Here is a 23004-nt window from a genome sequence, read left to right as displayed (position 1 = left end):
CCTAACAAGCATGGGGGGCAGGAGGAAAGGCTGTTCAAGTCTACAATCATTCATATCCTTTTCCATTCTACCTATACCCTCCTGTCTTCACTTCTCTCCTTACTCAACATTGATTCCATGTCTACCATTTCAATTACTTTCTTATCAACACTCTCAATTCTGTTGTCCTTTTGTCTTTTTTGTTAAACTCATCTAGTATCACTTAGCCCTGGAGGAATGAATTGCCTGCTTTCTCTGGATCTACAACAATGTAACTGAGCACAAATTAAAAGGAGGAGGGGGGAATTCTACAACTAGGCTGATCAGAACCACTTATACTTTCATCGGTGACTACCAACCCTTCTAAATTTCTGGAATCAACTTAATTTCCCTTTACCCATGTTTTCTACAACTATTTCCATTTTTTTAATTCTCTCCTATCATGTTCCCTCCTCCACCATACCTTATATATACCTTATATCACAGAGAAAATGAAAATCATTAAGAGAATTACTGTTATTATCTCACTACAAAATCTATGACTTTCTGCAGCTACCATTTACTCCCCCCCCTCTTTTTTTTTACAATGAATATGTCTCTCTTACCTAAGGCCAAACCCACCATATGAGCCTGGGGTTCCAGTCCTTCAGTGTTCTCAGGACAATTTCCCCTCTGTATTAGCTATGTCAGCATACTCAAGGCTCTCTCACTTTAAAACAAAGTTTCCTTAACAAATAGATCCTTCCTCTTTCTGCTATTTCCCTTCTCAATAAAAGGCACGACCATCCATCTACTTGGTTGACAAAGACAAAAATCTCAAAGTTGCTCTTGACACCTCCCTCTATCTTACATCCTATATTCAATCACCAAGTTCTATTCAATCTACCTCCACCCCCCCCCAAAAAAAATCACTCCTCACTCTTCTTTTTTTTTTTTTTAATGCTATCTTTTTTTTTTTTTTAATTTTTTTTTTTTTCAACGTTTTATTTATTTTTGGGACAGAGAGAGACAGAGCCTGAACGGGGGAGGGGCAGAGAGAGAGGGAGACACAGAATCGGAAACAGGCTCCAGGCTCTGAGCCATCAGCCCAGAGCCCGACGCGGGGCTCGAACTCACGGACCGGGAGATCGTGACCTGGCTGAAGTCGGACGCTTAACCGGCTGCGCCACCCAGGCGCCCCACTCCTCACTCTTCTATTCACACTACCCTCAAGTAAACCAAGTCACTCCCACTGATCACTTGGAGCAATGTGATAACCAACTAACTAGCAGATCCATACTTTGGATGTCTCCAATTCAATCTCTGCATAGAAGTCAAAGGAAAAACAATTAAATACTGATCTTTTAAAAATGCAAATCTGGGGCATCTGGGTGGCTCAGTAGGTTGAACGTCTGACTTCAGTTCAGGTCATGATCTCACGGACTGTTTGACACCTGCGTCAGGCTCTCTGCTGTCAGCATGGAGCCCTGCTTTGGGTCCTCTGTCTCCCCCTCTCTCTGAGAGCACGTGCACTCTCTCCCTCCTTCTCTCTCTCTCTCAACAATAAACCTTTAAAAAAATTAAAAATGCAAATCTTATCCTATTACCTACTTAAATAGCCTTCACTGGCTTCCAATTACTCTTAAGGACTGAAATCCTTCAATGGTCCTAAAAGATCCTACATGATTTGGCTCACACCCACCATTTTCAGGCATGATTTTTGAGCCACTTTTCCCCTCCAGCCTTTCTTTCTTTCTTTGATGCTTCAGGACATTCCACATGCTGTGGTCCTCACACCATCCCCTTGACATACTAATTAGTTGAGAAATTCTTAAATAAAATAGAAATAAATTAAATAAATTATTCTTGACAAGTAGTAACAAAAAGTCTTTTTTTTCTTCTAACAGATCTAGGCAACGATCAGCAAAAGCTATTAAAATAATTACATGAAAGGCTGATGGGAAAACTATAATGAATTAATGAAGCTGACAACATTTATATACACTGATCAATCCTAGGAGCACTAAAAATGGGACAACCAGATATGCATGTGGGTTGTAATAGGAAGTAGTGTTTTTGGCATTGCTTGTCAAGAAAATTGAACCTGAATCTAATTGAGCTCTAGAACAGCACTGTTTAATTCAGTAACCACTACCTACACGTGACAATTTAGAACTTGAAATGTGATTGACCCAAACTGAGATGTGCTGTAAACATAAAACACATGCTGACTTCAAAGCCTTGGTATAGGGGGGAAAATGTAAAATATTATCATTACAATTTTTAAAATTTAATTATATGTTGAAATACCATTTTGGATATTTTAAGTTACAAAAATATATTATGCAAATTAATTTCCCCTATTACTTACTTTTTAACTATAGCTACTACAATTTTTTTTTTTTTTTGAGTGAGCGCATGGAAACAGGGTACAGGGGCAGAGAGAGAATCTTAAGCAGGCTCCAGGCTCAGTGCAGAGCTCAGCTTGGGGCTCAATCCCATGACCTTGGGTTTATAACCTGAGCTAAAATTAAATTGAGCTACCCAAATACCACAGAAATTTAAAATTATATGTATGGTTCACATTATATATATTTTTTTAACATTTATTTATTTTTGAGAGACAGAGCATGAGCAGGGGAGGGGCAGAGAGAGGGAGACACAGAATCCAAACAGGTTCCAGGCTCTGAGCTGTCAGCACACAGCGCCAACTGCAAGATCAAGACCTGAGCCGAAATTGGATGCTTAACCAAATGAGCCACCCAGGAGCCCTTCACATTACATTTCTATTGGACAATGTATCTCTTAATCCAACCACAAGTTTACAGGAAATACAGATGATGGAAGACATGTTAAATAACACCATGCAGACACAATCAACCAAAAGCATATATAAATATAGGAAATTCTAAAGAATAACTAAAAGTTTATGAGTCCTATTTAGAATGATGTCCTATTTAGAATCTGGAAAGACAGGGGGAAAGGATGAAATAAAAATGGCAAAATGTTGATTGTGGCCACTGCTGAAGTTGGAAGATGGCTATACAAGAGTACATTATATTATTCTATTTTTATCTATGTTGAGAAAGTATCTCTAATAAAAAGTTAACCTAAAATCCACAGTTAATTCCTGTTCATTTTTCAAGCCCAAGCTTAATTGTTACTTCTTCGGGGAAACTTTCCCTGACTTAGCACTCTCACTATAACCAATATGTTCCTTCACATCACACTTAGTAAAATGTAATTAGTATTTGTGTTATAGTCTAATGGCTATAGCCCTCACGACACTCAATATTATCCTGTTGACAACAAAAGCCTTAGGCATCAGACACTAACTAAATATCTTTCTAAATTCTATTAGTAAGGCCACCCTCCCACTGAGAGGGAGAGGAAGAGACAGGGAGGGAGAGAGGGAGAGAGGGAGAGAGGGAGAGAGGGAGAGAGGGAGAGGGAGAGGGAGAGGGAGAGGGAGAGGGAGAGGGAGATAGAGAGAGAGAGAGGAAGGGAGGGAGGGAGAACATGAATGAATTAGTGGCCCACTACTGCCTATTACAAATTCCATATTCTTACTGGCATTTAAGACCATCCATAATCTGAGCTCTAATCTTATTTTTAGCCTTATCCTTCACAATACCTCTAAAGGTCTTCACTTTAGTCAAACTGTACCAAATATGCTGTTATGGGCTAAACCCTATAATTCTTATATTGTACCCCCTCCAAATTCTTATGTTGAGGTCCTAATCCTCAGTATTTTTAAATGTTACTGTGTTTGTAAATAGGGTCTTTAAAGAAGTAATTAAGTCAAAATGAAGAAATTAAACATGGGCTCTAACCCAATGACTAATGTACTTATAAGAAGAGGAAATATAGACACAGATTCACCCAAAAGGAAGACCATGTGAAGACACAGGGAGAAGACGGCCATCTTTACAAGCCAAAGAGAGAGGCCTCAGAGAAAACCAATCCTGCCAACACACTGATCTTGGAATTTTAGCCCTTAGAATTGTGATAAAATAAATTTCTGTTTGTTTAAACCACCCAATCTATGGTACTTGGTTATGGCAGCCATGGCAAACTAATATACATGCCTTTTACATTTGTTCTTGAGGTTTCTTCCATTCTGTTATTACCATCAATGATCCTAGCTGTTATCTTGAGTACTGTAATTTTACTAGTTGCTTCACATACATTTAATCTTCATAACCACGCATGAAGTAGGTATCATCCCCATTTTCATTTTTATTAATGAAAAAACAGAACCTCAGAAAGGCTTAATAAAGGAGCGTCTGGGTGGCTCAGTCAGTTAAGTGTCCGACTCTTGATTTCAGCTCAGGCCATGGTTTTGCAATTCATGGGATCAAGCGCCACATCAGGCTCAAGCCCCACATCAGGCTCTGTGCTGACAACGTGGAGCCTGCTTGGGATTTTCTCTCCTCTCTCTGCTTCTCCCCTGCTCTCATGTGCTCTCACTCTCTCAAAATAAAATAAACATTAAAAAAAAAAAGGAAGGCTTAATTAATAGCAAAGTAGAAATTTTATTCCAATTTGACTTTTAATGAATATTGTTTTTTAGAAACCCTTTCCTGCTCATCTCCATTTATCTAAATTCTACTCATTCTTCTAAGTCATGCTCCTCCTCCATGAAGTCTTACAAAATATTCATCTGTAAGAATGTTCCCTTTTTATATATTTGGGAAATTCTCACTGAATTATTGTGTAAAATCTGTTCTCTTGAGTACACGTTCTATTTTTAAAAGTATTTTAGATTATTTTCCATTTACTATCCCATAGAGCTAGATTTTAATATTCTTTATATCCCTACATTATAACTAGTCTGACTTGGTAAGTGGTGACTAAATATTTGAGAGGTTATCCTGAAGCAGAGATGATAAAAGACAAAAGATGACTGGAAAAATAGAGATTTTTTTTTAAAGTAACTGCTGAGTAGGGGCACCTGGGTGGCTCAGTCAGTTGAGCATCTGACTTTGGCTCAGGTCGTGATCCCACAGTTCATGGGTTCGAGCCCCACATCAGGCTCACTGCTGTCAGCACAGAGCCTGTTTCAGATCCTCTGTCTCCCTATCTCTCTACCCCTCCCCATTCATGCTCGCTCACTCTCTCTCTCTCAAAAATAAACATTAAAAAAATAATAATAGTAATAATAAAAATAAAGTCACTGCTGGGTAAAAGTTCAAAAATATAAAATAACTTTCATATGAGTATTAACATATCTGTAAGGCTGCTACTACATTTAAGAGCAGTTGAATAACAAAAATCTTTACAATTCCCTAAAATAACAAATACTAAAACAAGAGGAGCATAGTATTTTCCCCTGAAGCAAGACTCTATTTTTCAAAAACTTTAAAAACTGGTGGCCTCATTATAAAAACCAATCGTTATGGGGCGCCTGGATGGCTCAGTTGGTTATGCGTCTGACTTCGGCTCAGGTCATGGTATCACAGCCCGTGAGTTCGAGCCCCACGTCGGGCTCTGTGCTGACAGCTCAGAGCCTGGTCCTGTTTCAAATTCTGTGTCTCCCTCTCTCTCTGCCCCTCCCTGCTCATGCTCTGTCTCTCTGTCTCAAAAATAAATAAATGTTAAAAAAAAAAATTTAAAAACTAATCATTAGATAATACTGTAAACCCAAGAATATATAAATTGAAGAATTATGCAAGAGTGAGGAACCACCTAAACTAAATCATCAGGTTTGTTCGACTAAGATAACTGACTATATAGTAAACATAAGCAACATCTTTGACTTTGACTTTTCATAATTAAAGATCTCCAGTTTCAGATTTCTCAGGGAAAAATGGGGGAAAAATTTAAAAGAAATTCTTCATAGAGCTAGATGACAAATACAAAGAAATTTACTGTATCTTAGTATACATTTCTAAGAACTTGCATCGTGAATATTTGGCAAGCAATACCAAATAAAAAATATTTTTCATTTCAATAAAAAGTAATTATATTTTCAATGCCACTCACCCTGTCTGTCAAACAATGAATCAACAGCTGTGGCTTTATTTGAAGGAGCCTCTGTGATCGGTCTGAGATACGTTCTATATCCTTTTAAAATGGATGCCATAAAACGCAAAAATGCCTCTTGAATTTCCATTTCAAGTTGTGTCATCTTTTTTTGCCAAGAGAAATCTGCTTCAATCGGAGTCATCTCAATTGCTGAACTTTCCTGAGTTTTTCGGTGAACTGACAAATGAAGAGAAAATAGCATTTTATATCTAATACAAGTACTGATTAAATAATTAAGAAAACCATCAAAATAAAACTCATGACTTCCTGAAATTCCTCTCTCCATTCGTGTAAAGGATAGTTGGCAGGTGCTAACAAGGAGACTCAAGCAGACAGGACATAACATGCTCAAAAATCATGAACCAAAATATTAACATCTTAGTACTGAAATTTTGTTTTGTAATGAGATTCCTTTTAAGCAGAGCAGAATTTTCCTTAAATTTATGAATATTCTCATATATGTTCTTTCATTAAAAATACTCCTTTTTCCTCACATTCACCTGAAGATAGCTGGGGATACAACTTCTTTAAGGTACTAAGCAGATTTTTGCATGGCTTTTTGGGAAGCTGTTTCCAATTCATGTTCTTCTTTTCATCTGATCTATTAAATAAAAACATAATAAAATCTGTTATAATCTCTTTTTATTTAGCAAAATTCTTATATCAAACTAAAAAAGAAAATGGAAAGGATATTTTTGCTCAAATTACAATTGACACAGATGGTCTAAATAAGTGGTTTTCAAGGAAGCTCTTTAAGTTTTTATTTATATCCTAGTTAGCTTCCACAATGTGGCCTCTTTTCTCCCTCTAGTTGTGTAGTTTGTTCTCTCAGTCCTCAGATCAATTTCCTGTGTGTGGTGAATGATTTGGTATTTATCTAGCTGTGTACAAGGGATGAGGCAACCACAGGGGCCCCCAATACTCTAACATTTTAGCTTTTCCTCCCTCGCGGATATTTTCTTTACATTTCAACCAACCTTATGCAGATTTGGTGTCACCCTAATGCTCTAACACAGATTTTCAGAAAAGGCTGGAGTTATGAATTCAAGACTGAAGTCTTGCTTCAAAAGTTACGTTTTAGAATTATAATATTTTAAGTGACAAACTTAATTGATACCTCAAACTACCTATTAGAAGCAAATCTCAACAAACATCAGAGAATAATATATAAAACATATTCTGACTACAATTCAACTAGTTAGCATTTAAGGAAAAAAACCTTGGAAGTTTAAAAGAACACTTTCTAATTTTTTTCATGTTTATTTATTTACTTATTTTGAGAGAGAGAAAAAGAGAGGGAACAAGCAGGGGAAGGACAGAGGGAGAGGGAGAAGGAGAGGGAGAAGGAGAGGGAGAAGGAGAGGGAGGGGGGAGAGGGGAAAGTGGGAGGGGGAGATGGGAGAGAGGGAGAGAGAGGGAGAGAAGGGGAGAGATGGGGAGAAAGGGAGAGAGAGGAAGGGAGACAGGGAGAGGGAGGGAGAGGGAGAGAAGAAGAGAAGGAGAGAGGGAGAATCCCAAGCAGGCTCCACACTGCTCACTCCCAAGAACCATGAGATCATGACCCTAAAATCAAGATTCAGACACCCAACCGACTGAGCCACTCAAGCACCCCCAAAAGAACACTTTTAAATAGTGCAGGACTGAAAATATTTTAATAGAAATAAGAATCATTTAAAACTCCACAAAGATAAAAGGCTATACATCAATGAACAACAATGCAATTTATGAACAACAATGCAAACATTTTAAATTCTTAGAAAATTTAATCTGCTAGGATGTAAAAATATAAGATGATGTTTATTTCAGGAATGTAAGGATTCTTCATTATTGATTGATTTATAATGTAATTTACCACAAAGAAAATAAAGGAGAAACAATGCATATCTCAATATTTATACAAAAGTGTTATTTTTTTTTTATTTTTTTTTTTCAACGTTTATTTATTTTTGGGACAGAGAGAGACAGAGCATGAACGGGGGAGGGGCAGAGAGAGAGGGAGACTCAGAATCGGAAACAGGCTCCAGGCTCTGAGCCATCAGCCCGGAGCCTGACGCGGGCTCGAACTCACAGACCGCGAGATCGTTACCTGGCTGAAGTCGGACACTTAACCAACTGCGCCACCCAGGCGCCCCTATACAAAAGTGTTATAAAATTCAACACCTACTTAAAAGTTTTTTTTTAATCATTATGTACAAGTGGAAGGTGTAAGTTCCTTCATTTATTATTAAGCTATCAAAACCCTAGAATGGGACTAGCAAACCTTTTCTATAAAAGGTCAGATATTAAATATTGTGTTTTGAGGACCACAGGGCCTCTGTCACAACTTCTCAAATGTATCATTACAGCATGAAAGCAGCCCCACAGAATATGTCAATGAGTGAATTTTGTAATTTTAGTTACACAAACAGGCCATGGGCCAGATGTCAATTCTTGCTTAAAGCAGTAATCATAATAATAACGAAGCGCTCAAAGCATTCCTTTTAAAATTAGGAAGGAGACAAGATACCAGCTATGACTACTTCTATTCAATACTACGTTAGGATCCTAGCCAGAGAATTAAGACAAATTTAAAAATATGTAAGGACTGGAGCGCCTAGATGGCTCAGTCTGTTAAGTGTCCGACTCTTGATTTCGGCTCAGGTCATGATCTCACGGTCATGAGATCCAGCCCAGCACTGGGTTCTATCTGCCCTGAAGATGGAGCCTGCTTCAGATTCTCTCTCTTCTGCTCCCTCTGCCCCTCCTCCACTCACAATTGCTCACTCTCTCAAAAAAAATACAATAAACAAAAATATGTAAGGATTGTACATGATGTGATTGTTTACAGCCAGAAAACTGAAGAGAATCTACAGACAAAAGAGAATTCAATTAAGCTGCTGTGAGGCAGACTACTACATGAAAACCAACAGCACTTCTATACTGCAGCAACTAACAGAAAATGTAATTTAAAATACCATTTATAGTGGCAAGAAAAAACACACCGTACTTAGGAATTAGTAAGTCTAACAAAAGGTGTGCATAGTCTTTATGGAGAAAACTGCCAAGTCTATTAAAAAAATGTAAAAAGATCTATGTAGTATAATTCACAGTTGGCTGAGTGACCAACTTCAGCTCAGGTCATGATCTCACAGTTCATGAGTTTGAGCCCTGTTTCGGGCTTTGCGCTAATAGCTCAGAGCCTGGAGCCTGCTTCGGATTCTGTGTGTGTGTGTGTGTGTGTGTGTGTGTGTGTGTGTCTCTCTCTCTGCCCCTCCCCAACTTGTGCTCTGTCTCTCTCTCTCAAAAATAAATATTTTAAAAAAAATCGATTTCTCCACAATAAAATAGATCCTTAAAAAATTCAAATCTTGACCACTAAGGAAACAGCCTAATATTATCCTATATTCTGACTAAAGTCATTTTTTAAAAGCTTACATAAGGATTTTGAATTAAAGCTAGAAAGACTATCATCTCTTGAGCCCTGAAAGCAGTGTTTATCCTTTTTCAAATCCATCTTTTCTGCCAACACTGTTTTCAAAATATTATAACGTTGAACATGTTCTTTTTCAAACTTTCCAGGATTCTGATACCTGCCTTCATTGAGAATCATTGTACTAAATATGAGAATTTATTATCAATCTTAAAAAATACCATGTTTCTAGATGTTTTCAAAGAGCTGCAACAACTACATATGGTGGAGGGTGGGGATACAAATGGGAGAGAATATAAAAAGAATCAACTTACACATATAACATGTTTGTATCCAAGTCAATGCAAACAACATCTTGTGGTGGGTCATGAAGATCAAAATACCTGGAGTCAACTCCAACTATAAATGGTAAAGGTGCACTAAGCACTGCCGCCAGTGACAGAGGACAAAGGGGAATGTACGGGCACTGCCACTGAAATGGAAAGATCATCTGGGGAAAAAGCGTTAAAAAATTAACCAAATTTGAAATTTGCAACAAAAGGTATGTAATTAACTAATATTACTGAAAGTGACCATTAAAAGCAGTACAGTCTAGTTTCTTTTATCTTACACTTCATTCCAAAAGCCAAATGACTATAAAATATTACTAAGCAATACCATGAACCAATGTGATTAAATCCTCACACATGACAATTATCACAAGCACAATAAAAATGCTAACAGCTCTTTGCATGTTCATTCTTCTGATGCCATACAAAACCGACATCCAACATTTTTTTGGAAAAAGTCAAAACAGAGAGAGAAAGCTGTCCCCAAAACTTATAAAACAAACTCATGATCTTTAACTCTTATGCATTTCATCCATCGACTAATTTTCAAAATAACCTTTGACTAAAATCCAACTAAACGCTCCAAGGACTGAAAAAAATTAAATTGATTCTCTTGAAAATGGCAATAGTCAGCTGAAAATTTCAACAAAAAAATTTCCTACTCAAATAAACACAAAATGATTCAACTTCCATGAAGCTTGGCATCTTAAAAAAATACCAGTCAATATAAAACATATCTTAAGAATCTATCAGCTTTTTACAAAGCTATACTTTAATTGTATCATATGTGCTTTAAAAAAAAAGTTTTGGGGCGCCTGAGTGGCTCAGTCGGTTAAGTGTCCGGCTTCAGCTCAGGTCACGATCTCGAGGTCCATGAGTTCGAGCCCCGCGTCGGGCTCTGGGCTGATGGCTCAGAGCCTGGAGCCTGCTTCCAATTCTGCGTCTCCCTCTCTCCCTGCCCCTCCCCCGTTCATGCTCTGTCTCTCTCTGTCTCAAAAATAAATAAACATTAAAAAAAAAAATTAAAAAAAAAAGTTTCGATAAGTTAAAAAAAGATTAAAATTTTAATTACCAGCTAATATGAAAATTCTAATCACTGATGATAAAATTTTTCCTCTACTATAAAAATCCTTGCTATATACCTTATCCACTTATCACTCACCCCAAAGAAATGCCTATAGCATTTATTATATCTGCCAGTTATTCCAGATAGTTATTTAGAATTAGGATTTTATCTTCAACCATTTATTTACTTATCAAATATTCCAGCACTTAGTTTGAGCCAAGCACTGTTCTCAATGGGGCTAGAACAGTGAGTAAAGCAAAGAGTGCTGCCCTCGTGAGGTTTATGGTGTAGAAAAAGTCAGCAAACTTTTTCTGTACAAGAAAGATAGGAAATATTTTAGGCCTTGTGAGCCATATGGGCTCTCATAAATATTTAACTTTGTCTCCATGCATGAAAGCAGCCATGGGCATTGTGTAAATAAATGGCCTATGTTCCGGTAAAACTTTATTTACAAAGACAGGTTGCAAGCAGGATTTGACCAGTGGGCCATAGTTTGTCACCACTTGGTCTAGCAGAAAGAGACAGAAAATCAACAGAGGACAAAATAAAAAAGTATATATATCCCATATCAGGAAGTGCTAAGTGCTATGGAAAAAGAAAAAGTAAAGCCAACTTAAGGGCATCAGAGTTCATAATAGGAAAGAGGAGAGTAGGTTATATCATTAAATAGGTCAAACAAGTTAGACCTTATTAAGAAAATGACAACTGAGCCTAAACCTGAAGAAGGTATGGGAGTTAGCCAATGGGACATCTAGGAGAAGGGTGCTTTCAAGAGAAGGAACGGCTAGAGCAAAGGCCTTAAGTTATGGGCCTGCCTAACATGCTTCAGGAGTAGCTACTTCCTCAAGCAGAGTAAGCAAGGGGGCAGAGTAGCAGAAAATGAGATCAGAGAGCAGCCAGAGAGAGCCACTCCCACAGGACCTTGCAAGGACTTCAGACACATTCAGTAAAAACATGTTCTATTCAACATATGTTACACCTGCAACTATGTAAAAAATTTTTAGGGATGCCTTGGTGGCTCAGTAGGTTTAGCGTCCGACTTTGGCTCAGGTCATGATTTCATGGTCCGTGGGTTCGAGCCCCGCGTCGAGCTCTGTGCTGACAGCTCAGAGCCTGGAGCCTATGTCAGATTCTGTGTCTCCCTCTTTCTCTGACCCTCCCCTGTTCATGCTCTCTCTCTGTCTCAAAAATAAATAAACGTTAAAAAAATTAAAAAGAGGGGCGCCTGGGTGGCGCAGTCGGTTAAGCATCCGACTTCAGCCAGGTCACGATCTCGCGGTCCGTGAGTTCGAGCCCCGTGTCGGGCTCTGGGCTGATGGCTCAGAGCCTGGAGCCTGTTTCCGATTCTGTCTCCCTCTCTCTCTGCCCCTCCCCCGTTTATGCTCTGTCTCTCTCTGTCCCAAAAATAAACGTTGAAAAAAAAAAATTAAAAAGAAAAAAATTTTACAACAAAACTATCTAACAGCAAAATGTGACACCCTTGTATACACCTTTGACCTTTTACAGCTCAATCATAAATAGGGGCATTTTTACAAATGGAGCTCCATTAATTCTTTGATATTCATTCTCCTTTTGAAGAATTTATCCTGTCATCACTCCTTTCCATTTTCTCTTTAATGGTTTTGCATGCATTTCAGGCAGTTCTCCAACATCACTTACACAAATTTCATGCAATCTTGCATTTTGCATAACAATTCCAATTTCACATTACAATTTTTCGACCTGTTCTTGCACTGTATTGCTGAAATCAATCAAGAGACTGGGCCACAAATATTCTGACAAAGGAACGTAAATAAACACTAATGTTTTCTGAGAAGCATGGGAACTTCATAAAACTGGTCAGTTTATTAACAAATATTTTGATGTTATAATGGCTTTTGCTTTCATATGCAACTGTGGAGGTTTGGAAAATTAATATGCAATGAGGATATATGCCCCCTATAAACTATCTCACATGGTTACTATGTTTTTCAGTCCTAGTAGCATTTCTCTGACCAGATTAAGGTCTCAGAGACATACCTCATTTGCTGATTTAACAGGTGTTTATTGGATGCTTATTCCTTGTTATTTAGCTGTGGTAAGTGCTGAGGACACAGGATAATAAAGAGACTAGGTATTTATTCCATGAGAGTTACATTCTTAAAATGGACGATAGGACAGTCAACTATTTTAAATTAAATATGTAATGCAAAATAAATTTGGAGAAATGGAACACCCAAAATTCTACACTATAATCTATAAAGCCTATATGATCAGACCTTTAATTGTAATGGGAAGCCATCAAAACACAGAGGACTCGATTTAATTTTATTTATGTTTTACCTAATAGCTAAGCATTAGTACATTATCCTATTTCACAATCACTTAGAATTTCCTATGTTATTGGCTCACAGTGATTAAAAGTTAAAACTGAGAGTAATTAAATGTGCAATTCATTTGCATAATTTTGGGGCAGATGAAATTGATCACAGCCTCTCATTTAATACAATAAGCTTCATTCACAAGTTTACTATTCTATAATCATATAGATTCTCTGAACCACTCAAATATATGAAAAATCAGAAATTAAAATTTTGTCTCAAACAGAAATCACTTTCTTTCTTTATACTTACTATTTCTCTTTGCCGCTCTATTGTATATATGTTAAACTTTTACTGGTAATTTCAAAGTTGCTTTCATTGAAGGAAATTTCCCTTTAGAGTAAAAATGTCCCACCAGTAATCCTTTACTATAAGGAAAATTCTATACTTACAGCTACAACAGCTTCAGCTACTCCAGTCAACACAGCTGGCCTAAGAGAATGTAGCAGAATCTTACTCTCAAGTAAAACAAAGAGCAGCAGTGTTGCACAATTCTCAGGACCCAGATTCATTAACAAGGTGCTAAAGTTGGCTCCACTAGGAGAAAAGAAAAAAAGATGATGAACTATTTTGCTAAAATGTTAAGATTTGCTTATAAACTATTTCCTAAATATTAACAGACTGAGAGTCTAATGTTAATTTCAAGTCCTGATGTAGTTATCACTGAGAAGTAGCAAATTTATTGAGCTAGTCTAACAATGTTTCAGTCTCAACCTTTAGTAATGAGAGGAGAGTTTATCAGGGAAGATTTTCCCAAAGAACTACCATTTGGAGGTGGGGCTGGGGAGAAGCCAACACATGCAAAGGCAATGAGGCAAGAAAAAGCTACCGTGATGTCTGCAAAATTGAAATACACCTATTCTGACTAAAGCATAGTAGGGAAGGGTCAAAAGATTATGTCAAAATAGAAATGACACAAATTATATTTACATTCTCAAAAGAACACCTGGCTGCAGTGTGGATAAAGAAATGAAGGAAGAACAGAAGGATACCAGTTAAAAGGTTAATAATGAAGTTGTCCAGGTGAGAGATCATGCTATCCTGGACTTTTGATGCAGATAAACAGAACATAAGAGATTCGAGACATTTGGGGAGGATAAAATCAGTTCACTTTGAATATTTAGCTACAAACTGGATAGAGGGGATGGGGAAGAGGGAAGTATTCCCCACACCCAATCTTGCAACTCTCTTATATATTCCATTTTTAGGGGTGCCTGGGTGGTGCAGTCGGTTAAGCGTCCGACTTCAGCCAGGTCACGATCTCGCGGTCCGTGAGTTCGAGCCCCGCGTCAGGCTCTGGGCTGATGGCTCAGAGCCTGGAGCCTGTTTCCGATTCTGTGTCTCCCCCTCTCTCTGCCCCTCCCCCATTCATGCTCTGTCTCTCTCTGTCCCAAAAATAAATAAACGTTAAAATATTCCATTTTTAAAATGGTGAATGGCCCACCATCCACCCAGCTATCAAAGATAGAAATATGAAGGCTATACTAATGTAAAAGATAACACTTAACTTTATTAAAATATTTTCAAGCATTCTGCTCCAAGTGAATGAATGTATCATTTTAGATACCATTAATAATTACCTTAATGGTAAAGGTGTAGAAACTGGCTGTGATAATATTAATGCATCATGGACTGAAAGCTTAAAAAAAAAAAAAAAAGATGAATTAATCAAGCCAATCTTGAAACCTAAATATTTACATCAGGTAAAACAGAAAATAGTTTAACAGGCAGACTGACATAGTTTTGGAAATGTAGTAAGCTATTAAACAATAGCTGTATTTACTCAGAGGTATTATTTTAGGTCTTTTAAATTAAATGGTTAATTCAACTGAATTTGGATTCAGTTAATTATTTATAATAGTTATCTTTAAATTATGGAATAATTGCTTTTTAAAAGCTTGAAGTTTATTTACTCTACAGACTGGTAAGCATTTGGCTTGATTACTATATATTAATACTTTCTGAACTGAAGTATATACTTGCTGAACTGAAGTACATTCAAGATCAACAATATTTGACTTAACGCCACCATATCACACATAAAGTTGATAACATCTTAGAAAAAATTTTACAATAGCTTGCCTCTACGTATCAATGATACTCAAAGTGTCAGTCTGCAAACTGTTAATTGGCCCAGGAAAAGATAGTATATAAATGGAGAGCAAGCCATTTAGAAGCTTTTACGGCAATAAGACGCTGCTCCCACATCCAAGTATGTGATCAGAGGACTCATGTCTCTGGACAGGGTACAGACATGTTCATGTCTACACTGGTCTCACACGGTAAGGTGCAAATGGAACAAGCTGTATACTTATATAGGTCTGCCACTGATTGGAAATAAAAAGAAACTGGTCATTTAACATAGAAAATGTGAAGACCACTACAGACTATTTCACTTTTTCCCTCCAACCACAAATCACTTTATATTTAATATTCATTAGTTGCTCTATTTTAATTACATTATTAAAATCAGCTATATAAATGGCATGCACAGGCCAATGGTGGTAATGTCATGAATCAAAGATTATAATTATGCCAATTGTGTGCACCCAGATAAAATATAAAATACAGGAGATTCCAGGCCTTTATGAACACGTGTTGCTCTGCCTCAAACTCAAGGGGCCACAGAATTGACTCTGCAATGACGAGAATGAACATAATGCAGATCTTCCTCCAATGGACTTGTTCTGATTACCTGTACAAGGATTCTTGGTCTTTGTGCTGAAGGAAAAGGGATGTTTTGCATAAAGTGTGAAATATGCCTGAAAAAAAAGGTGAAATACAGATCATAATTACTTTTCTAAAATGCTTAGATTTTAACAAATTCTAAGTATATTAAATATATTATTAGATATATCATCCTAGATCTGACAAAGCCACTGACCTAAAACTTATGCTAAATAAATATCCTTACTGCAAATAAATGTACTCATCCCACTAAACTTCTGAAATGTACAATGTATTTCCTGATTAAAAGTCCATATTAATATACCTTAATATTGCAAGGAAAATAAGAGTAACACAAATATACTTTTCATGAAAGAAGCTTATTTTTATTGTTCTGATACCAGTGCCAGTACGGTGAGCAATTGTGATACAATACAATTTAATCCTAATAAGTAATTAATATTAATTAAATAGTAATTTAGTCAATATAGTTCTTTTACTGTAACTCTGAGCAAACCACTTGCTTCTCTATTTCTCCACCTACAAATAATGCTTAAGTTTCTTCAAAGCTCTTAGGAGCCACTAACATGCAACTGAGAAAAAAATATTGATCACATACCCTGATTTTATTTCCTCAAACTATTCATAGAACCTCCATTTTTCAAAAGGATGCTAACTTGTCCCTAACATTAAGTTTTATTTCAAACAATTTTAAGTTAATCTGAAAGCTAAAAGTTAAACCTAGAACTATGAACTATTAGTTTGGCATTCCAAGAGTACAGCATGAAAGCTGAACCCATATTTCTACACCAAATTGTGGTAAGTTTAAACACAGTACTTTACTACTTTCTTAAGATGCTTTTTGAGCAGCATTATTTTAAAACCTATAGAGAACTGCCCTACCCTTCTACTACCTAGTATCCTTCGCTGATATTCTTTCTGCTGTAATGTGAAATTTCTGAAATTGTATGAAAAATCCATGTTTATGCACACTATAATACATTTCCACCAAGCTCTGAACATGCCCAGGTTTGTTAGGAGGATAAATAAAGCATTTACTACAATCGACAAAAGCCAGTGTGCCACTAGAAGTCTGAAAAGATGTTGTTTTTTTTTAAATAATCTCTACACTCAGTGTGGGTCTTGAGCCCGTGACCCCCAGATCAAGAGTAGGATGCTCTACCAACTGAGCCGGTCAGGCGCCCCAAGATGTGGTTTTTAAAAGGCAGCGGCTCCACATATATTCTTCTTGCTTACAACAGATTTCCATGACAAAGGGAATTACAAATCAAGTGGAAAATAAGGACAGTCTCTCAATACTAAAACCCAAACCTCACTTCTGGCATCAATTAACTCACCCTTCTTAATTTCTATATCAGTTTTGAGATGCTTTATAGTTAGAACCTGGAATGCCATTTATATGGTTTGGGTGGGTGGGTGGGTGGGTGGGTGTGGGTGTGTGTGTGTGTGTGTGTGTGTGTGTCAATAGTTATTTTTCTCCTCGTTATTAGAGAATAAATAGGAAGAACACAGACAATACACTGCATAATGAGTTCCTCCTCAGCTGAATCTTCAAAAGATTATTATTTGATCATTCTAACTACCACTCCTCAGTTTTAAAATCAATGACTCAGGTGTAGAAGGGAACAGGTAAAAAGTAAGGTGACTGTGACTCTTCTTCCATTTCAACTTTTTTGCTTAAGTCAGGTAAACAATGAAATGTACACATATACAACCAGCTTTTCTACCAGACATCTTTCTAATCATCATACATACTTTTCAATGGGAAGAGGATGTGGTCCAGACACAGAAAGTTTGTAGATAAACATGAGAAATTTTCTAAAAGCTTCAAAAAAAGGCCAGTGTGAGAGTAAACAAATGCATTTGTTTGAATTGATGGATTTGGAGACTACTTTTCTCTCCACGGGGGTCAAGAGGCCCAGCTGCATAAGCTGTTTCTCTGTCAGAAGTTCCCGAGAATAAGGTTCATAAAACTGGATGGCAGCTCCATATACCTACAGAGTAAAACAGAATTCCATTACAAGATTTGAGTTTGCTTTTAAAAATTTCTCTTTATCTCTCAATACAAAAGAAACACTAGTTTAGAGGGTATATGACAAATGATAAAAATCTCAAATACTGCTGATGGGAATATAAAATGGCACAGCTGCTGTGGAAAACAGTTTGGTGACTTCTCCAAAATTTAAAAAAGAATTACCATATAATCCAGCAATTCAACTAGTAAGAATGTACCCAAAAGAATTGAAAGCCAGGACTCAAACAGATACTTGCACACCAATGTTCATAGCAGCATTATTCACAATAGCCAAATGGTGAAAACAACCCACTGTCCACCAACAGATGAATGGATAAAACATGGTATATACACGTGATGGAATGTTATTCATCCTTAAAAAGGAATGAAATTCTGATACTGAAACATGGATGAATCTCAGAAATATTATACTAAGTGAAATAAGCCAGACACAAAAGGACAAATATTATATGATTCCATTTATATGAGCTACCTAAACCAGGCAAATTCATAGAAATTAGAGTAGAGATTACCAGGAATCAGGGGTAAAGGTGGAGGAAGCTGCTGTTTAAGGTAATGAAAAAGTTCTGGAAACAGTGATACTTTTCTTTTATAAATCTTATAACTATTTAGTCACTATATGTATAAATAGCCATGTATATGTGTATGTATACGTGTATACATATATGTATGTGTATACATATATGTATATGCATGCACACACATACATATATATACACACACAGACACACACACACATATATATACACGCACATCACTACACATACAGTGTGTGTGTACTGCATTAACCCTTATCTTTACAAATACAACACTCCCAGATACAATTATTTCAATGATCTCAGAGATTTTTTTTTTAAGTTTATTTATTTATTTAGAGAGAAAACAAATGGGGTAGGGGCAGAGAGAGGGGGAAAGAGAATTCCAAGAATTCTGACACAGAGCAGAGCCTGATGCAGGGCTGGAATCCACGAACTGTGAAATCGTGACCTCAGCCCAAATCAAGAGTCAGATGCTTAACCAACTGAGCCACCCAGGAGCCCCAATGATCTCTGATTTTTTTTTTTTTTTTACAAACAATATGACAAAGGCTTCTCAATGAGGCCTTGTTGTTTTCTACCAATCACAGTAAATTTATTTTTTTTTAACATTTATTTATTATTATTTTTTAACGTTTCTTGAGACAGAGAGAGACAGAGCACGATCAGGGCAGGGTCAGAGGGAGAAGGAGACACAAAATCTAAAGCAGGCTTCAGGATCCGAGCTGTCAGCACAAAGCCCGACACGGGGCTCGAACTCACAAACCGTGAGATCATGACCTGAGCTGAAGTTGGACACTTAATCCACAACGCCACCCAGGTGCCCTCAATCAAAGTAAATTTAGTGACTCTTACGCATTTGAAGATCTTAAAATCTTCATTTGTATTTATTGCTTTCAATGAGATAAACTGTAAATAATTATTAGCTAAAGACTTACCTTAGTTGTAAGCAACCCAGTTAATATAGTACTGGCATTCATTCAGTGCATATTTTACTTACCTTCCAGACACTATGCTGGATACTTAAACTTCATTATTAATGCAGTGGTTTGTTTTTTTTTGTTTTTTTGGTTTTTTTTTAATTTTTTTTTTTTCAACGTGTATTTATTTTTGGGACAGAGAGAGACAGAGCATGAACGGGGGAGGGGCAGAGAGAGAGGGAGACACAGAATTGGAAACAGGCTCCAGGCTCTGAGCCATCAGCCCAGAGCCCGACGCGGGGCTCGAACTCCCGGACCGCGAGATCGTGACCTGGCTGAAATCGGACGCTCAACCGACTGCGCCACCCAGGCACCCCAATGCAGTGGTTTTAAACTTACAGCCTACAGATGTGTCCTGTTTAAGCCACAAGAGTCAGCTTTGGTTAGTTATACTTTTCAATAAACTATTTTATCAAATTTCCCGAGAGTTTTTAATGTTTACATTTCTACTATATTCATAGTTTTACTTTTTATTTCCTAATATTGTTTCTTGCCATATTTTTATTTTAAATTATCATTTATGTCATTATTACTGCTTTATACATGTTTTGAATTTTTGGTTATTAAAAATAAAGCATATGCATGTGTTTTGGAAATTATATACACTCATTTCCCTTGGGACATGCTCAGGAGTGTTAACTGCTGAGCCACAGAGTTTTCTCCTCCGTGCTGATAATGCAGAAGTTCTTTATATACTCTGGGTATGAGACCGTTGTTGAATATATATACACACTGCATTATTTTCTCCCAGTCTGTGGCTGCATTTTCACCTTCTTAATGCTGTCGTTTTATGAAGAATTTTTTCTATTCCAGTGAGGTCCAATTATTCATCTTTTATGACTAGTACTTTTTTTTAATATAACATACAATGTTATATTAGTTTCAGGTGTACAATAAAGTGATTCAGCAATTCCATATATTACTCAGTTGCTCATCAAGTGAACTCTTAATTTCCTTTACCTATTTCACCTATACTCCCACCCACCTCCACTCTGATAACCATCTGCTTGTTCTCTACAGATAAGAGTCTAGTTTTTTGGCTTGTCTCTTTTTTCCCCCTTTGTTCACTTGTTTTGTTTTTTAAATTCCACATTATGAGTGAAATTATATGGTATTTGTTCTGTCTCTGACATATTTCGCTTAGCATTATACTCTAGATCCATCATGATCTAGATGCATCATGTCGTTGCAAATGGCAGGATCTCATTCTTTTTCTGGCTGGACAACATTGCACTGTGTACAATGTGTACACACACATACACACACACACACACACACACACACATACCACTTCTTTATCCACTCATCTATCAAAGGACACTTGGGACTGCTTCAATAATTTAGCTACTTAAATACTGCTGCAGTGAACACAGGGGTGCACACATCCCTTTGAATTAGTGTTTTCGTACTCCTTAGGTAAAAACTCACTAATGGGATTACTGGATTATAAGGTAATTCTATTTTTAATTTTCCAAGGAACCTCCATATTGTTTTCTACAGTGGCTGTACAGTGTACATTCCCACCAACAGTGCAAGAGAGGTCCTTTATCTCCACATCCTCACCAACACTTGTTGTTTCTTGTGTTTGATTTTAGCCATTCTGACAGGTGTGAAATGAAATCCTGTGGTTCTGATTTGCATCTCTCTGATGATGAGTGATACTGAGCATCTTTTCATGTGCCTATTGGCCATCTGTATGTCTTCTTCAAAGATATGTCTGTTCATGTCTTCTGCCTATTTTTAAATTGGATTATTTGTGGGGCTTTTTTTGTTTTTTTGTTTTTGTTTTTGTTTTTTTTGCTGTTTAGTTGTGTAAGTTCTTTATATATTTTGGATACTAACCCTTTAACAGATGTCATTTGCAAATATCTTCTCTCATTCAGTATGTTGTCTATCAGTTTTGTTGGTTGTTTCCTTTGAAACAATAAAAAACAAAAAGTTTTTATTCTGATGTAGTCCCAGTAGCTTATTTTTACTTTTGTTTCTCTTGTCTCAGGAGACCTATCTAGAAAGATGTTGCTATGGCCAATGTAAGAGAAATTATGCATATGCTCTCTTCTAGGATCTTTATGGTTTCAGGTCTCACATTTAGGTCCTTAATCCATTTTGAGTTTATTTTCATGCATGGTTAAGAAAGTGATCTAGTTTCATTCTTTTGCATATACCTACAGTTTTCCCTACACTATTTGCTAAAGGGACTTTTTCCCATTGCATAGTTTTGCCTCCTTTGTCAAGGAATTGACCATACAGTCGTGGGTGTATTTCTGAGCTTTCTATGCTGTTCCATTGATCTGTGTGTCTGTTTTTGCATCAGTACCATACTCTTTTGATTACTACAGCTTTGTAGTATAACATGAAATCTGGAACTGTGATTATCTCCAACTTTATTTTTCTATTTCAAGATTGCTTTGGCTATTCAGGGTCTTTTATGGTTCCATACAAATGTGAGGTCTGTTTGTTCTAGTTCTGTGAAAAATTCTGTTGGTATATTGATAGGAATTGCATTAAACCTGTAGATTGTTTGGGGTAGTATGGACATTTTAACAAGATTTGTTCTGGGGCGCCTGGGTGGCTCCAGTCCGTTAAAGCATCCGACTCTTGATATCAGCTCAAGTCATGATCTCAGTTTGGGGGATCAAACCCTGTGTCAGCACAGAGCCTGCCTGGGATTCTCTCTCTCTCTCTGCACATGTATGTGTACATACTCTCTCTCTCAAAATAAATACATAAATATTAAGAAAAAACAGTATTTGTTCTTCCAATCCAAGAGCATGGAATGTCTTTCCATTTCTTTGTGTCACCTTCAATTTCTTTCATCAATGTTTATAGTTTTCAGAGTACGGGTCTTTCACCCCTTGGTTATGCTTATTCCTAAGTATTTTATTATTTTTGGTGCATTTGTAAATGGGATTTTCTTAATTTTTCTTTTTGCTACTTCATTATTAGTGTATAGAAATACAACAGATTTCTGCACATTTTGTATCTTTCAACTTTACTGAATTCCATTATCAGTTCTAGTAGTGTTTTGGTGAAATCTCCATTTTATATATATAGTGTCATGCCATCTGAAAATAGTAAAAGCTTTACTTCTTCCTTGCTGATGTGGATGCCTTTTATTTCTTTTTGTTGTGTGATTGGTGCAGCTAGGATCTGCAAATACTATGCTGAATAAGCTGTGAGAGTGGACATCCTTGTCCACTGACCTTGGCAGAAAAGCTCTGTTTTTCCCTGTGGGTTTTTCATACAGGGCCTTCATTATGGTGACGTATGCTCCTTCTAAACCTACTTTGTTGAGGGTTTTTATCACAAATGGATGTTGTACTTTGCGCCTATTGAAATGATCATGTAGTTTTTAACCTTCCTCTTACTAATGTAATATATCATGTTGATTGATTTGCAAATATTGAACCACCCTTACATCTCTGGAATAAATCCTACCTGATTGGGGTGAATAATTTTTTTAATGTATTGTGGGATTTGGTTTGCTAATATTTTATTGAGAATTTTTACATGTATGCTCATCGGAGATACTGGCCTATATAGTTTTGGTACCAAAGTAATACTGGCCTTACAGAATGAATTTGGAAGCTTTCCTTCTTCTTTCTCTTCTATTTTT

General features: G+C 36.8%; 1 protein-coding gene across 4 annotated transcripts in view; it reads right to left on the bottom strand.

Moving 5' to 3' along the window:
• DENND4C (DENN domain containing 4C) overlaps window positions 1–23004 on the bottom strand; it is a 123215-nt gene that overhangs the window by 47849 nt on the left and 52362 nt on the right. For 2 of the 4 annotated variants that reach the window (XM_043566157.1, XM_043566159.1), the window contains exons 6-12: window positions 17593–17831; window positions 15845–15911; window positions 14730–14788; window positions 13542–13686; window positions 9709–9884; window positions 6480–6586; window positions 5944–6162 (exon numbers count right to left, since the gene is read on the bottom strand). In XM_043566157.1, the coding sequence (XP_043422092.1) occupies window positions 5944–6162; window positions 6480–6586; window positions 9709–9884; window positions 13542–13686; window positions 14730–14788; window positions 15845–15911; window positions 17593–17831 (1012 nt within the window). The remainder of the gene's footprint in view (window positions 1–5943; window positions 6163–6479; window positions 6587–9708; window positions 9885–13541; window positions 13687–14729; window positions 14789–15844; window positions 15912–17592; window positions 17832–23004) is intronic. The other 2 variants (XM_043566158.1, XM_043566160.1) reach the window with 1 other exon arrangement.

This window comes from Prionailurus bengalensis, chromosome D4 (assembly GCF_016509475.1).
Source record: "Prionailurus bengalensis isolate Pbe53 chromosome D4, Fcat_Pben_1.1_paternal_pri, whole genome shotgun sequence".
Taxonomy (NCBI): domain Eukaryota; kingdom Metazoa; phylum Chordata; class Mammalia; order Carnivora; family Felidae; genus Prionailurus; species Prionailurus bengalensis.
This window is presented reverse-complemented; position numbering and strand designations above follow the sequence as displayed.